The sequence below is a fragment of the Varanus komodoensis genome, unplaced genomic scaffold (genome assembly GCF_004798865.1).
Source record: "Varanus komodoensis strain SLA01 unplaced genomic scaffold, ASM479886v1 scaffold7_3, whole genome shotgun sequence".
Classification (NCBI taxonomy): domain Eukaryota; kingdom Metazoa; phylum Chordata; class Lepidosauria; order Squamata; family Varanidae; genus Varanus; species Varanus komodoensis.
Window position 1 is genome coordinate 9,678,751 of NW_025336480.1, and position 18,436 is coordinate 9,697,186.

The window sequence follows — 18,436 nt, forward strand, 5'->3', positions numbered from 1 at the left end:
TGTATTGCAACAAACAAATAATACAAATTGTCAGAAATGTTAATTTGAGGCATCTTTTCACTTGATTCAGTCTAATGGATCACCTACCTAATCTTTGCAATCCTGTTTAATTTATATTTAATATTTACTTCCACTTAAATCAAAAAGAGATATGATAGTGTGTCTTCTCAAGGGTGGAGCTGTGTTTTGTTTTGTTTTATTATTTTCAAAAGTTTCTATTCCACCATAAAAGCTCAGTAATAAAAAAACTCAGTGCACCTTACACAGCTGAAAGTTTTATTTTCTTTATAACACCCCCCCCCCCCGTCTCTCATTTAAATCTCAGTTCAGGCCTGAATTCACTGGTATTCTTAGGGAATTTACTGTATTTCTGGCATGTGTTATTATATCATTATTTCAAATATGTCCCTCCATATTCTTCATTATGCTGTTGGTGGTTAAATGTGTGTGTGGTTAGTGATACTCAGATATCAATTCATAGAATGAAACTGTGTTTTTCTAACATTACTTAAAATCATTCTTCACCTTTATTAATTACAGTTGTGAAAATTCTGTGTAGGTAAGTCTATGCCATGAGCAGAGCTGGGTAGAGCCGGGGATCAGACTAGATGGCCTGGGAGGCCCCTTCTGTCTCATTATGTTTCTGTGTATAATCCTTGGATGTAGTTCTGGATCCAAATGCAATGTTATGGACAGTCTTTGTTTATAGTATACATTATTTTATTTGTAATACTTCTACTGCTCCAATTGGCAAATGATACAACTTCTAGTAGCAGATATCTTACAGAATGTGCCTTGCTGGAGCTTATTGGAATTCTGGCCTCTACAACATAAAAACCATCCCTAAGAACTTAGGGATGTGACATATCAGGCTATAATACAATAAATCAGACAGTGTCAAAGTAAATATGAATGCTTGGAATGGAATGGAATACTTTTACCTAGTTGTGTGTAACAGCATCTCTCTCTTTGCATCCTTACTTCTATGCCCATTTCATCATTCCTTTTACACATAGTATAATGGCATCCATCTCCCTCCCTTGCCCATTCTTTCATAACTGGGTAGAATTTCTTTCTACATACAGGTTGTTTTAATGGTTCTTGTGAAATATATTGGGTTTAAGTGATGGATCAGTGCTATTCATAAATGTTCTGCTGTCTGAACCAATTGTGCTGTCACCATTAAAAAAATTGTAAGAAACAGGAGATGGTAAAGAAGGAAAACAGAGAGAGGAATGGTGACTGAAAGCAAAGAAAGATAAAGGGATAAGTTCAGGCAGTGCAGTATTTTTCCTGTCTTGCAACTTTTACCTGCCCAGTTATTAATGTACAGGAATGCACCTTCTATTTGTTAGCATAGGCCTCAAAAATTGGATGAATGCAATTTAGAAAAAAATAAAATTAGTTTCATTTTCTAATTTAAGGAGATTGGGATGGACCCTGTGTCTGAAAACTGTGGGGAGGATAAATTCTTTCCCACCTAAATTAAAAGTAGGGCCAGTTTTAAAAATGAACTGTCTTGTTGCTGTCAGTTTCATGAACCCTTTTATTGTTGAAAAATCAAGGTTAGCACAGTCCAGTTGTTACATTTCTTTTCAGCTGATAGCTGTCACTTTGAAAACAATAGAGGGAAGTTAAAGCTGGATTTCTTCTGTGTTCTGACTGGCATTTGTGCTCCCCCTTACATGTTCTCATGCTTTTTTACTGATTGCTTGTATTCAAGCCCATTGACATATGATGATGACATTGGTGATATATAAGAGAAATAATCTGTTAATCTTGGAAGTGTTTGGAGATTCTTAAAAGCTTTTGTGCATATTTTAATTGTATAGGAAATGATTCAAAGGTTGATGGTTTGGTAAATTTTGAGAAACTCAGAATGATTGCCAAAGAGATTCGTCAAGTCATCAGAATGACTTCTGCTAATATGGATCCCGCTGTAATGTTCAGACAAAGGTATGGCATTTGAAACAGAACTGGGGGTGGGTATGGACAAGGAAAAATATGTTAATGTTTATATTTTATTTGCATTTCTTATTAACATTTATCATGGGAAAGTGAATGTGAAATAAATGTAGATGTTCTGTTAATTCTAGTTGCAATGTTTGAGTGGAGGTCTAAAAACTAAAGAATTGACAGTTTTAAAAAAGTTTAACAGGGCATATTGCAATATATATTGAATAAAATACAACAACAGGGAAAACCATGCAGAGCTAATTCAGTGAAGTTTGACAGCTAATTATGATTTGATTTTTGGCACTGAAAATGTAACCCAGCATATCACTAAAATGGAACTGACACATTTAAAATTCAGCTGAGATACAATTAGTGACAGTAGTTAACTCTTTTGCATTGTCCTTGAGATAAATTGCAGATTCTTATATAAAGAAACAATTACCAAAATCTAGATGGAGAAACAAATGATTTGAGGAAAACTCCATCTACACACATAACTTGAGGTCCTCCCCACAACATTGTCTTTTAAATTCCAACCCTTCTGTTTTGTGTGTTTCTGTATAGCCATGTATTATAACAAGTGTTGTCTTTGTAATCCATTGAAATATTTTTCTCACTGTTTTGAAAAGTGTTTTTACCTGATTGAAATTTTCATTTCTATTCCTGTCTACATTCTTTTTCCTTTCTGACTTTCAACTGTGATTTCCCCCTTTTGCTTTTCTTTTTAAATACATGCTTCATTGTATATGGCTCTTGCTTACAGGAAGAAGAGGTGGAGAAGTTTGGGGTAAGTGTAGAGATTAATGCAACTAAGATTTTTTTTTAAAAAAAAGTTATGCAGCTTTTAACATTCTGCATCTTCATTAGTGCATGCCCCTGAACCAAAGCATGCATTTTATTAACATTGCAATACTTGTTTCTAACTGTTCCCAAGCTGAAGGGAAAACATCAAGGGAAACCATGATGAGAATTCAGGTATTCTAGACATACCTGAATGGAGCCATATGCATGTTGGGGCATAAAATCCCAACTTCACTTAATAAGTTGATAGGAACTGAGCTAGTGGAGAATGATCAAAACAAAAAAGCTATCTCGGGGATGTGGTAAACAGCGGCAGCTGTGAAAAAGCTGTTGCAAGAGTGTCTGTGAAAAAGACAAATTCTGTGTTGGGCATAATTAGGAAAGGAAATGGAAATAAATCTACCAATATTTTTCTCCCTTTACACAAATCTGCAGTGGCCCTCAGTTACAATAAAGTGTACAGTTCACTGACCTAATAAAGGATATTGTATAGTAGGAAAATGGAGAAAAGGGCATCATGCTGCTTGAGCAACTCCCGTGTAAAGAAAAGTTGCAATAGCTGGGACTTTTCAGCTTAGAAAAAGGGCAACTAAACTGGGACATAACTGAAGTGTACAAAATTAAGCATATTATGGAAAAGGGGGAGAGGAAGACATTTTCTTTCTCTCTCATAATACTAAAATCCCATGAAGCTGATTAGTGGGAAATTCAGAACAGATTAAAAAAGTATTTTTTACACAATGCATGATTAGGAAATTCATTTCTGCAAGATGCAGTGGTAGCCACCAGTTTGGAGGGCTTTAAATAGGATTAAATAAGTTCATGGAGCCTGTCCGTCTATGGCTGCTAGCCTGATGGCTGTATGATACAGTATCAGAGTATCCTTTATGCCATACTTTTAGGTTTCGTGTGGGTGGCTCGCCGGCCTCTGCATGAGCAGCACTTGGTTTGATTCAGCGTGGCTGTTTAGTAAGTTCTTGGGAGGAGAAATGGCCCTCTGCATGGGTCCCTACAAGCCACTAGGTGCTGTGATCAGCAAGTGCCTACAGGAGGAGACATCTTTGTAAGCTTCAGGCGGCATATGAATGATGGGTCTCTACATAAGACTTTTTGACAGAGGGCCCATGTTTCACCAATCTGGCACAGAAAGCTTGCTGTATATGTTGATATCAGTGTGTGCTCATTGCTAGTAGAAGACTCTGTGGATTCAGCTAGACCAGTCTGATGTTTGCCACTGTAGAAATGGACCTGCCACACCCTCTGGAATTTCTAGCAAGTCTTCAAAACATCTTTCTCCCAAAGTTATGTGGATGGAGTGCATCTCTAACTGAATTTCCATGTGTATGGAATTCAGTAGCAGCTTTACAAATATGAAAGTTTTAAACACTTCAAAACACATAAAATGATGAGGTCACTTCCATCAAGTTTTTGTATCTATTGATTAGGTCAAGAAGCAGAGTTTCAGTCCGTCCCTGTTTTGTTTTTTGTTTTGTTTTTTTTAATAGAACAAATAGCATAAGTATTTGATGCATCCCTACATCTTATAGACATATCAAATGGCACTGTGGGTGATAGTCTTTTGATCTCATGATGTGGAAGTTCTTATTTACTGATAACAAATTTCTAAGACCATATTCTTTTGGGAAGACATTAAAAGCGTCTTCCTTATAAATGCAGAGTAGCAAAGCTCTGGTTTAAAATGGTTATATTTTGTCACATTTTATTGGAAATATTGTTGATCTCTTGAGTGTATGTGAAGAACTGGTATTGTCAACATTATTGAATCTAATGTTTCAGCTACACACATGCAACCAAAAGATAAAGCAGCTAGCCCAGTTTAATAAATCCATAGTTTCACTCCATATCCAAAAAATCAGCCTATTAAAGTGAATGGGAAGCTATTCCAGGCAGTGAAGCTCTGCACACTGGATATTGGAGCTCTTATGCTCAGACCATTTAAAAGATTAGTAAGGAATGCATAATATATCCATTTCTGTCATGAGAAATATTCATTGCCAGAGGTATCATTGAAAAGAGGAAAAATTAGCAGTTACTGCTGTAATGTTAAAATGAGATATTACTGAGATGAGGAATCTGTAGAGAAATGGAATTTCTTTCCCTTGAGAAATTTTGTTCAATCTTTATAGTAATAAAAAAATCAGCTTTGATTTTAGGAATGGACAATAGTTAGATTTTCAGTGTTGATAATGGCCAAATGGCTAAAGAACAGGTACTTGCTCTAGATTATCCATATTCAAAATAAAGGACAGACACCCATTTCTGCTTTGTTTAGCTTGTACTTTTTTGGGAAAGTTATGTTTGTTTAAGTAAGAAGTTATTTATGAGAGCTTTCAGTTGGCAAGGTGTTAAAATTATCCATATTGTATCTTAAATCAAAGCTACCAGGTTAGTAGCTTTATACTGTTGAATGCTATCAGTTACATAACTTGACTTTCCATCTTGTGATTTGTGAATGTTTATAATTATGAAGCTTTCCCATGTTAAATCTGTGTGATGCCTTTATCAGCCCTTTGGTAACAAATTAGCAATCAGCCTTCATAAGACTGAATTTGTGTTCATTTAAACTTGTTGTTCCTTTATGCATATTAATTTGACTCAGTGTGTCTCTTTTTTTAAGTACTTGCATCACAAATTCCTACGTTTTCTGTTTCTTGAAATCTGCATCCTATGAAAAGCATAAGTAATTAAGAGTATATACCCCTTGGCTGTTTTCCCTTTTGTGATATTGAAGAACTGGGCTAAATTTTAAAAATACAGTTTAAAAATCAATTTCATAAAAATTGGTAGTTCACTATTTAAAAGAATATGCATGGTGATGCTTCAGCGGTGTTTCTATGTCATTTTTCTTTGTTTGACAATAACATTTAAACATGTAAAAATAAAGTTATGCAGTTAAGCTGCAGTCCAAAATGAAGTTTAAAGTACATACTAGGACTTTCTTGTATGTTCAGAGACTTTAAAAAAGTGACCCCTGGAATTAAAACTTATTCTTGAAAGTGAGTGGTGCACTCAAAGACATTAAAACAGGTATTGCAAGATTTCTGACAGGCAAGAAACCCAATGATAGTAGGTTTCATCAGAGAAACAGCAGGCTTCTTCCTTATCTGACATTCTAGCTTATAACTTGTCAGATATGTTCAAACTTATATCTTTTTACATCTTAATAACTTCTGTTCCTTTGTCCCTCACTTACTGTACCCCCTTCTGTTTCTCACTCTCTTTACAGTTTCTCCTCACTTATTTTACCAGAAATGTAATGTTGCTTCCTTTCTCTTTCTTGACACTATTACATATACAACAGAATCCTTAAATCCTTCCCTTTTCCCATTATTCTTTATCTCCTTATTCTTTATTCTTTGAGCTGAATATTTCCTTCAGCTCAAACATTTCCTCTTGCGTTCACCCTTTCCCATCTTTTTAATGGATAAACTTAGAATAAGGCCAAAGACATTTGTATTTATGTTTCTTCCTGAAGAGATCTCTGCACCTCATAAGTGTGGAGTTTTCATATGTGTGCCACCATGAAAATGTGCCCCTCTTTAGTTACTTATGATTTTTTAAAACCCTCACATATTCTCCCTGAGGTTATGGTATCTTTCATGCCCCTTTCCCCAGCAGCAGTGGTTTCCTATCCTGAATTGGAAGATGGTTGTCAAAATGACTAGAGTTATGTAGTTGCTTCTCAGGAGCTGCTTGTAAGAGACCAAAATTCTTCCCAGTCATGCTGAGTATACCACAAAGAGCATTTAAGACTAGCCATATTATACTTGTAGGAACTTAACTCCAACATATCTGGAGAGCACCAGGTTGTGGGAATTGGTTTAAATTAACCCTGATTAATTTGTACTGCTTCACATTAAAACACAAGAAAAAATGGGCACTTTAAAGACACAAGCTTTTAGAGATAATAAAACATACTTCTGTTTAATTCTTAAGCTGTGTATCTAATAAAAGCAAAGCTTTTTTTATCTCAAGCTATTTTGCCAGCAATAATAAAGTGAATTGGACTTTTGTGATCATTGAAGAATTTAAAGGACTTAGTTGATGTTGATAATGTTCTATCTGATCTGTATTCATGGCACCGTGCTCCTATTTGACAAGTACTGATCACAGCCCACATTCATGTGGTTCAGTGACAGTGCTCTTGCTTTTTCTCCAGCAGTTTTCCCTGCTGAAGTGCTGGAATAAAACCCTCCAACAGCGTGTACATGCACACTGAAATCTCTTGATCACAGCTAGTATGCTTGTTCTCCTTCAGAAGAAGAATACTAAATTATAGCAGCTGCCCAGAAAATCTTGAATTAATCTCTCTTAGGGAAGTCACCTTTTGTTTTTCAACGAACATATTACAGTCTTCTGATAAATAGGGAAAATGTATTTACCAGTGATGCCATGCCAGTTTATTCAGGAACATGTTGGAACTATGAAGACTGGTTGCTTTTATGACTGTTAACTGTTATTAGAGATTAATATTAATTCAGTGAAATCTTCATGTTTGAGATTTAGATTTTTGTTTTATTGTAATATTCAGATTCCAACTTCTGATACTGGAAAACTGAGAGAGATAGAAGGAAAGAGTAATCCAATAACCATTTTGCTCCTACTTCATTGTGCTGGGACCAACTTACTTTATGCAGCAGAATTCAGAAAGGCTGGGAAATTAATTTTCCATTCTAAATCCCATACAGAAATAGTATTTCAATGCAGAAGAGGCCTAGTAACATATATTAGGAGAAGCTTATATAGCAGTTTTTTCAGTTCTGGATCATTGCATACTTTTTGCTTAGCAATTCTTTTCTGGACATATTAACTCTGTTACCAGTTTTGCAAGTTACTTTAGAACAAATGTTGTGTTAACACTATTCATCTCTTTTTAACTTGACATCAGCATGCGCTTCTAATGGAAGAGTATTTGTGCTTCTATGTTGGCTACTTCGATACTTCACTACTAAATGAAATGGAAACTTAACAGCCTGGATATTTTATTTTACAGGTCACTAAGTCAGGGCAGCACAAACTCAAACATGTTGGATGTTCAAGGAGGTGCTCACAAAAAAAGGGCTCGACGCAGCTCCCTACTAAATGCAAAAAAGCTGTATGAAGATGCTCAGATGGCCAGGAAAGTCAAACAGTACTTGTCCAACTTGAATGTAGAAACGGATGAAGAAAAGTTCCAGTTAATGTCCATTCAGTGTGAACCTGCTTATAGCACTTGTAAGTAAAATTTAAAATAGGTATGCAGACATAGGTAAATTAAGTATTTTATTACAATGGAAAACAAGATAAGGGCAGAGGAGAAGCCGTATGCATCTGTTCAAAGGGGTCATTGCAGAGGAAGACCAATATTTTTAATGCTGTAAAGAACTATACATAAGTTCTTCTGCAGAGAAGATCTTTTTATTTGCCCAGGCCTTTTATTTCTGTTTATGTTGTTATTCTCCCCCCCCCGCCCCACCAGAAAAAAAACATGATTTCACATGCAATGCTAAGCCACAGTGGCTTAGCATTATGTGTGAATTGCCCACTGACAACCACAAATCCATGAGTGCATTTTGCACAGTTTGACTGCATAGATAGGTCAGAGCTGCGACTGGTTGCACCATTACTGGTTCCAAAGCTACACTGGTTTTAGGAATAGCAGGAGATCTAGTATTAAGCATAGATGAATAGCTTCATGATAATGGAAAATTAAACAGTATAGCATATGTTATGAATCGAGTCTGCCACCTAGTGAAAAATTGGAGGTACCTTTCTGAGGAACCAATACATTTTCTCAAGGTCCTTAGTCTCTCATAATAATCCAGGCTTAGCCATACTTGGAGTAGACCTACTGAAATCAGTGGAAAAAATTAAAAAGTGTTTTAAGTCCTGTGGATTTTAGTGTATGACTAAATTTGGATTGAACTGATCATTTGAATTAATATATCATCTTCTGTTTCAGTAGACATTCTTTTTTAATTATGTGATTCTTTGGCTTATAAAATAGGTAATAAGTATTAAGTGAAAACTATTATGTTCCTTTCTCCTCCATGTCAGTGACAAAAAATGTAAATGAACGGCGAGGTGCAAAAGCTGCAGAAATGTCTCCAATGCCACTGAGGTCTGTTGGTCAAACCACAAAAGCCCATTTACACCAACAAAACCGAATGAGTCAAGTCCTTCAAGTTCCAGCTGTTAACTTGTATCCCATTAGAAAAAAGGGACCAGCAAAAGACCATGTCACTTTCAGTGAGTATTTATATACATTAAAATATATGTTAAAAAAAGAAAATAAAATTTCTATATCAAAATGGTAGATGGAGATTTTGCAGAAAGTGTCTTTAGATTTATCTTACAACAGCTCAGATTTGTTTCCATTTTGTTATAGTCATATCGGAGCATATTATTAGATTATGAACCATCATAATTTTAGCAGCTATTGATTTGTTTGCTTTAACTATTTCTATCTCAGGTTACAGTACATACATCTTACCAAGCTTATTTACAAATAAGACCAACGTATAATAATAAAATTTCAATATCAGAACAGAATATTTCATCATTAACTTTAATTTGGCCCTATGTAGGTCAGCTAGAAAAAGTTCTGATAGGTTTTCTTTCATACCTTTTTCCTTCTTCCCACCTTTGCCTATTGTACCTGATGTGTATCTATTATTCAGTTGAAACATTTTTCCAGTAAGTTGAGAAGTATCTTCTTCGATTAGAAATATTCAAGAACCTAACTGTTGTCTCATAAAACACCTTTGCCATTTGGCATATATTTGATTGTCTGTGCTGAATATCAGTTGCTTTAGTATGGACTTGGGATAATAGATAGAGAAACAGTCCCAATGGCTCTGCGTTGTGTACAGTTATTTTGGTTTCACCTGTCTTTAAGTGCCAGCTGAACCTAAAATCAAGGGTCATAAATTATGTCCTTGCTCAGTAGCCAAATATTATTCCGTCTGCTTTTTAACAAGATGTAATACAATATCTCTGAATGCATGCATAGTATCTTTCATTTTGTATACAACCAGTGTCCGCGTGCTCATCCCACTGAATTAAAGAGCAGGATTAATAATACAGATACTATTGTTCCTCATAGGCTTCAATTTCTGAAAATGAAACAAGTCAGTCTTTTGTTTATCTGCCTCCATAAGGCAAAGGAAAATAATTTCCTTTGGTCTCTCCTTTTTGGTGTAAAAGCGTAAAATGAGAAAGAAAAGCTAGTTGCAAGTAGGAAACTGAGAAAGGATAAGAAAGAAGCAAGTTATGGGACATTTGAAATTGCCCTCCTCCTTCTCCCTTCAGTCAATCAATTTACAAAGCAAACAGCAAAAACAGTAACAAAAAAACCCCTTGCAATTGGAATGAACTAGCAGTAATTTTCTGACTTCAGCACTATGGCATGTTCTTAGAAGAAATATATATTTCTACGGCAAGAGCTGGACCTGCTAGTTTCCAGGAGGTTATTTTGAGAAGAGGACATTGAAAGTTGGATATCACACTTCGTACATAGTGCTACACAAACCATGGATGGTGGTTTCCTGGTTTATGTTACGGCTCCAGCCAGTTTGACCAAGCCTGTACCAATGTGCATGCATCTTCTGAGAATGTTCTGAGTTTCATGATGTAGTGATAGTGAATCTTTTTGAAAGGGTGCAGGAATAGTTTTAGTCACGGCCCTTGTAATTCAAGCATCTTGGGAAACCCAAATATCCCTTTGCAGGAATTTCCCAGTAGGAATTGATGAAATGAAGATTTTTTATTTTCTATTATATTCATTGGTACAGGTTCTCCGCAGAAGTCCCTGAGTTTGTCTGAAGAAGCAAATAGTAAAAAACAAACAGAAGACAATATATCTATGGCTTCTTCTTTGCATTCCAGTCCTCCTGCATCTCCGCAGGGTTCTCCACGCAAAGGTAAGAGTATTCATATTTATTTTGATTTAATTTCATTCATTATTTCATTTCTGTATCACCCAGTAGCTGATGTTCCCTGGGTGATTAACAGCAATTTATAAAATAACGTAGGATACAAAAATAGAATATAACAAAGCAGCGTAACATGTCAACACAAACTCCAAAACAGTATTTTTTAAAAATTGACAGCTGCAACAAATTCAGGCATCCCTTCGCTGAACCAGTGCCTCCTAAATGGCAACTCCTGCCATGCTTTAAAACTCTCTGGGACCCTATTTTAGAATATAGGGTCTAAAATGTATTCCTTGTTAAAGTTCAGATGGATTTGATATATTTATAATGGACATATTTTATTAATTGGGGCAAAGAAAATAAACTTGAGGTGTTCACTAGTGTGTCTGGATGTTTTAGTGTTAAAATGTGTGCATTGTTTCACTCATATGATTTATATTTTGGTTCTGGCTTTGGTTTTGGTGACTTGAGAGTAATTTGTAATTACTGCTATGTTCTGCCTTTTATGTGAATTGATTTTTTTTTAATCAGTAGGAAAAACCTGGATATTCCACTGCTTTCTTATCTATGTGGTGCAGGTGCTTTTAAAATCTGTTTTTATTTTATATCAATTAAAGAATTATCTTTAATTGCTATTTTATATCAATTTAAGAAAGCCTTGTTTTGATAAAAGTAGCCTGTGTTCTGCTACATATTTGTGTTACTGTCTCATTACAGAACTAAAATTAGACGACCTGTTCTCTAACCAATTAAGCATTGACAGCTACTTACGTAACTGCAAGTTGTTGCACCCCCTTTTTTAGTATATTGAACTTTAACATTATATAGATTAAATACCAAAGAGAGTCTTCATTTTACTGTGACTATATTATTTACTTTGTGTGTTCCTTTCTTTGTAGTCGGTAACCCCCAGAGGTCTGATAACTGCAGTCATATTAATCTCTCTGGCTCATCCTCATCTTTGGCCAGTGAAACAAGCAACAAGAACAGTGGACAACGCAGCTATGGCATAGGTGGGGCTTATTTGCAAAAGAAAATCCAGCAAATGACTAGCAGGACAGAAGAAAGATCAGTCAGTACTGAAAAGACAGAAAGTGAGAATGCTAGAGGCAAGACAGAGCTTGTGTTCAAGCCCAGGAAAAGAATGGGGTCCCCCTTTGGAAGATTCAGGGAAAGAAGTATCTCCAGGGAAAGGCCAGCTTTCGCCCCTGACATGGACACAGAGTGCATGCAAGAGAGGGACAGAAGTGAGAAACAAAAGGACATAGACAGTAATGTGTTGCTTACAGCCAGTAGCCATGGAAACAGTAGTTCTCTGATGTGGTTGTGTCCACAGTTGAGGCACAAAAGAAGAAAGACTGTATGATATGCTGTTCTGTTTCTAATGGGCTTTAATGTTGTATATGCTTTCAACTACATTCAGTATTTTATTTATGATTATCTGTGGCACAATGTTCAATTTTTTCAGATATACAGATTGATATTGGCATGATACATTCCTTTTGTATATATCCCTTCCACATTTTGAATCTGGAAGGCTTTTTGTAGATTCAGAAAACTTTTTACTCTCCTTAGAAGGCTATGCAATGCATTCTGCTGGTACGGACTGGGTTTTCCAGTTTTCCTTTAAAAGTAGACTCAAAGCTCATTTGCAGATTAAAACTGTCCGTCCACAGCTGTCTAGCTTTTGTGTAGGCACTGCACAGAGGGTGAAAAGCCTCCAGTGATTTATGGGACTGTGTTTACTAATGGAAAATTTGTTTTTCTGTTGCTGTTTTTTAATAATGGTAAAAGCCAGTAGTCACACGTAAAAGCTATTCACTCATGAGCATAGTATACCTGCTCGTTAATATAAGAAGCTCAAGGGGGCAGGTTCACACACTTACTTGTGCAAAGCAACTTTGTTTTCAGTGACAGTTCTGCTAATGAAAACTGTTCGTGTAATTTGCATGAATATGAGCAAAATAAACAGAACTGAGGTAATAGTGGTTGCTACACACAAAATAATTGTCTCTACCTTCAAGCATTAGAAATGGAAAGGACATGATGTGCATATAGAAACCAAGTCTAGAGATCAATCATAGCCATATTTTACTTTGAAAGAAGTCCCACTGAAGTTGATGGATTTCCTTGAGAATAACTGCATAAGTTTGCATATTAGTCTTTTGCATTTTTAGAGATCTCAGCTAGTTATAGGCATACAGTAGCATGATTCAAGTGTTTTACAACTTAAAAAGCAATACAGTTAATTCAATAACTGTATTAAATAACAGCATTTTTGTGCATTGTTTTAATTTTACATTCTGAGTTTTTGATGGCAAGTTTTTAGTTTTAGTTCTATTTTTGTTATATAGATGGATATTAGTCTACATTAAGAGTATGAATTTAAAATAATCAGTTGGAATATAGTTGTCTCCATTGAATTATCAGTTCTTCTCACTTGACAAATACCACAATTTTGATTACTCAGTCAGCCCTAACCCTTTATTAAAATACCTTTAAGAAGTATGAAAGGTAATTAATGCATACCACCTACCTCCAAATTTAAGGTATTGATTTTGCTTCCGTAATCTAGTTTACGTTTATCATTTGTGATTTTTTTTCCCATGTATGAATTCATAGAGGCCAACAAAGTTTTTTTTAAACTTTCACAGAAGTTCAGATATTGTATCATTCCTAAATAAAGGTAATAAATCTTGGCCACAATGACTCACTGAAATATAGTGTAGCCTGTATAAACATTGAAAAGGACATCTCCACAAGAATATGGGTGTTATTTCTGCCCTTGTATCCTATATGCTCTTGCACCAATTTTAAACAGGAAGAACTTAAAAAATAGTTTGGAGATTCATTTGAAGCAGGGACCAAAATCTTCTCTATCCTCCCCACATAAAATTTCTTGGATATATTTATAACACCAAAACTGTAAGTTGCCTTTCAGCTTGTAATGTGGGGGCAGCTACTAAAAGAGATGGTTATGTACACATTTCCATAGATCATAACCGAAATCCTTAGACAATTCATGCATAATTGGATGGTTACTTCCCCTTCAAACAAGGCATGCCACCTGGGGTTGGATAATATAACAAGGTAATGAAGCAAATGCTTCCAAGCAGACATAGCAACTTAAACAAGTTTCGGTGATGATGTGAACTTAGATTTAATTTTGAAATGTCACTCCTTTGGGCTGAGCTCCCTGGAATTGACACAAAGCTCATGATGAGAGGGAAAGAGATTTGAAATTTTTAGACAACAGGCAGCAGAAGCGGACAACATTAAGCCAGCCATATCCAAATTGATGTTCTCCAGATATTTGGGTTTTAGCTCTAATTAGCTTCTCCCAACATGGCCAATGGTCAGGAATCTGGAGTTGTAGTCCAAAACATATTGAAGGCACTATGTTAGTAAAGGCTGCATTAAACAGCCTCTTCCACCCTGCTAGTCATCTACTTCCAAATGTAGTCTTCAAAATTGGTTTTTATGAAATAATTTGACAAAAAATCCATATCTTGTCTAGTTTGTACCTCAGAAGACTGGTTTTGCTTGAGCTAAACATGGGAACTCCCCATGCTTATTGCAATAGTCTAAAGCCAAAAGTATGATATGCACTTGCTGTTAAGGTGGAACTTTTGTCCCTTTGAACAGTATTTCAGCTAGAGTTTACACTTAGCACTATTAGGTTGGGAAGGAGGTGTGCATCTAATGTGTAGTTTTTTCTTAATTGCTTAAACAAGTTTCTACAACTCTTTTATGGCTACTGCGTACTCCTATATACATGCTAGCTAAAAAGTTTAGGTTCATAACTCTTATGTTTTAGTCTGGAATTTTAGCTTTAAAAATCAGCTTGAAACACAGAGTAATTTAAGGAGCCAATAATGCAACATAATAATGCTCCACAGTACAGCTGATATAAGACTCTATTTGAAGCTCATAGTTTCAAAATTTGAGAGACAGCTATGAGGTATTATCACTATGTGGCATTCACACAAAGTGAATTCATACTATAGCTCTAGAATTACCTTTCCTTTCTCACCTTACTTTCAGTTGTTCTTGCTGATATAATCAAAATTCAAGTGAATTATGATTACATTCTTGTAATACCATATTTCACATTCCTCTGTGTCACCCTTAGTTCAGATTAGCAGATGAGAAAGTTAATGCCATGCTCACTTTCTAATGATTGACCTAAGTGCCTTCTTGAGATTTATTTATTTATTTGTTTATTGCAGAGAATTAGACTTTTCCAGTCCTAGCCAGCTGAAACTGAGATGCCTATCCAGAATATGTAAATGTAAAATTTCTGCTCAGCTTGTATTTCTTTGATTTACAAAGTAAATCCTGATGAATTTTGCAGCCTTAATACTTAAAATTAATAGCAGAATAATAAGACTTACTGCTGTCTCCGTTTTGTTGAATGTGGAATGCCAAAGAGCTTCATTTCAGTTATCAAATGATAAGTTTCAAAACTTATCTGAAATATTTCAGTGGAGACATTGGCCTGGCCTGTACAGGTAACAAAATGAAATTACAGAATTTCCCTACTTTTCAAACCCTCTTAAATATTATGTATATAAAAATCAGCATATTGGAAATAATGTTTTAGCCCAACCTGTGTACAGCCCACTCTGGTTTTCTACTTTCAGATCGAGTGTGTGTGTGTGTATACACACATGTGCGCACTTTCAGATATGTGAGCTCCTGCCACCTCCAAATTGTTAGGTACAGTTCACCTCAGCATTTTGCAATTGAATCCCACTTTATCTACTGCATTCCATACTACTTCTTCAGAAGATGTTCCTGATCTTCTACACTTTTCTATGCGATAAACGGAGACTTGTCCCAGATTTGAGCATTTTCTTGATTTGATAAAATTCATAGACGGTAATGTCTAAAGAAGTAGGAGATCAAATAATTTAGTTCAGGGATTATTCTGCAGAGATGTCAATTTTTACAGTACCAAGAAATCAAGCAGTTTTTAAAGTGTGGGCATTTCTCAGATACCCACCAGTGGTCAGCAGATGTTCAGCCTCTCAAAATCTTGTTTGTTTTCTGCTAAAATGTGCGTTCTGAGCCAGTACCTAAAGAGAAATACTAAGGACCAGAGTGGCCTAGTTTGTACTGTCAACATCTTGCTTAAACCATAGGTTGTTGGGGCCATGATCAGTCAAGTGCCCCATGTATTTGTTACTTCCATTCTGGATTAACTTTTGGGGTGGGGGGAACAAGTGGGTGGATGGATGGATGGATGTTCCCAGCATGTTTTGGGAAAGTGATTCAATGGGGAAGTATTGTGCATGCAGGTTGCTTGCTTACCCACAAGAAAGTAATGCAATTTGTTGGAAGAGGGCACAAATATATTGTGTTCTGCTAATAATTTGTGAAAGTAATTAAGTGTTTCATTTTACAGTCACTTTTTCTTTTCTTTTAAACAAACAAACAAAAATCTGTAGCATCAAATGGTAGGGTAGGGAGAGATGTAGCAGAAAGGATTTCTCCAAAATAATGCATCTTGCTGTGCAGTTGTCAAAAATGAGTTATGTTAAGTCCCCCTTTAAAAATCACTTTTCTCTCCTGTCATGTTTAGGCTATGCCCTGATTCCATCTGCCAAATCTGAGAATTTTTCGGACTCCAGCCACAGTGAGATCTCGTCACGGTCCAGCATTGTGAGCAACTGCTCCGCTGACTCCATGTCTGCAGCCCTTCAGGATGAAAGGTGCTTGCCTCAGGCTGTGGTGGTGGTAGATTCAATAGGAACCGTGGAAAGGAAAGAGCACCTTCAGTCATCCTCTGAATATAACCAGCCTTGCCCTGGGTAAGGGATGCTTGGCCAATATCCAAGAGGGTAGCGAGAAGTTTTTTATTCAACTATGTACTGCCTGATGTGTAATCATGTTTATAGGCATCATTGGCCCACTGAAAAGGTTTCAGCACCTGAAAAGTGAGCTAGGCATCCTCTCTGCCCAGGGAACCTCAAGTTCAGTATTTTAAATAGGCTATGGTTTTTCCTGTACCAGTGGGGCTTAAACTGGTATATTAGTAATACACATGCAAGTAAATGCATTAAAGCTACCTGCTTAAGGCTCTTTCCGTTACAAATACACTATCTGTTATGTAACTTAGATGCTGAATGTTCAAAGGTTTTTATCTCTAAAAAGACCTGCTCTTTAAAATGCAGGGTTTTAAATACCTGCTCTTTTTAATTTCTTTAGATAAAAGGAAAAAATGATGAAAATAATACATGAAAAAAAGTACGAAGGGGTCTTACACAAAAATTGCATATAGTGCTAAGTGTGGGAAATTACGCAAATCAATAATTAGTACTTAACTGTTAACAATAATTAGTACTTAACTGTAGATTTAACTGTTATATCTACAGTTAAAATTGTAGATATAACTACAATTTTAACTTAATACTTGGTTATTACAAAAATGCTTTAACACGGGTATCAAGTAAATAATAATTCACCTTATAACATAAGCATAAACCTACCGGAAATTAATGATTGATTTTTCCTTGTTTCCCCAGATAAAACAATATCATAATTAAAAAGTTAAATTCATAAAGCAATTATATTAATTTGATCATTGTATACTTAATACTTGATTGCTTTCTCAATTGCTACATTCTCAATTGCTCTCTAATGCTACATTCCAATATTCATGAACAGTGTGAGCATGGTGGTTTGTGAAAGCCATTTAATGGCTGTGTGAAGCAAGTAGGAAATTTCCTTCCAGCTTATACCTAAGGCATCTTGTTAGAAATCTAGTTGTCTCTTTTCCAAAAGGAGATTGCTGCTGCTAGCAGAAGAGGGCAATGCCAATTGTATATATAAAAAAACTCTCCCAGACCTTAATCTCTTGAAATAAAATAAGTGCACCCAGTTCATGTGGCATTGTAGTTTGGCGTGAACACTGTTGTGTGTAATTGTACATGTCCAGATATGTAATGTTACTGCCTGATTTCCTCTCTTTTATTTGCTTATGCTATCTCTTAACATATTTTCATTTTTTACTCCTTTCTGAGTGATGCATAACTTGTAAGCACAAGTGTGCAAAACTTCCTTTGATTTGTGCAAAACTTTTACTATAGTTTACAAAGCCTTCTCTGCACTCTGCAAATTTTACTCATCCTACATCTTATTGATTAAAGTTATTTCTCTTGCCACCACTTTTAGCTGATTCTTCCTGGTTCAGAAGTGTTTTGAATGTTCATTTGTCCAAGTTTTTTTTTTAATAGCTGGAGGCCAAGGTACACTTGATGCTATGGCTGAGTTCACGTAACACAGTTAACCTACACTCAAAAATGGAATATGGGTTGAGTGTGGGTTGTCATTGAATTGTAGGTTGTTGTTGAAATGTGGGTTATCATGTTGTCTGAACTCGGTTAAGATCACAATACAGGCTGAAGAGCTCACAGTTCACAACCCAACAACAAACCATGGGTTGCCTTCATGGGTTGGTCATGGTTAACCATGGCTTGTTAGCACAGCTGCATTCAGACAATATGATGAGCCACATTTCAACAACAATCCATTCCCAACCCTTACTTGACCTTTTTGTTACCATGTTGTCTGAATCCAATATATGTATCATTATTAACCAGTCCCTTAATTTAGGAGGCATGGGGTAATTTTCATTATGACTACAGCTTGTGAAGGAAGGTGTTCAGTAACCTTTTCCTCCCCTCCTACAGTTCCAACAAAAATTGCCTGCAGCTATTAACAAATTAAAATATGGATGTTGT

The 18,436-nt window shown here is 35.8% G+C and overlaps 1 protein-coding gene across 6 annotated transcripts in view; it reads left to right on the forward strand.

Moving 5' to 3' along the window:
* RAPGEF6 (Rap guanine nucleotide exchange factor 6) overlaps window positions 1–18,436 on the forward strand; it is a 176,861-nt gene that overhangs the window by 142,428 nt on the left and 15,997 nt on the right. For 4 of the 6 annotated variants that reach the window (XM_044454498.1, XM_044454502.1, XM_044454499.1 and 1 more), the window contains 7 exons: window positions 1,833–1,956; window positions 2,720–2,743; window positions 7,772–7,992; window positions 8,815–9,006; window positions 10,551–10,679; window positions 11,591–11,704; window positions 16,276–16,504. In XM_044454498.1, the coding sequence (XP_044310433.1) occupies window positions 1,833–1,956; window positions 2,720–2,743; window positions 7,772–7,992; window positions 8,815–9,006; window positions 10,551–10,679; window positions 11,591–11,704; window positions 16,276–16,504 (1,033 nt within the window). The remainder of the gene's footprint in view (window positions 1–1,832; window positions 1,957–2,719; window positions 2,744–7,771; window positions 7,993–8,814; window positions 9,007–10,550; window positions 10,680–11,590; window positions 11,705–16,275; window positions 16,505–18,436) is intronic. The other 2 variants (XM_044454500.1, XM_044454501.1) reach the window with 1 other exon arrangement.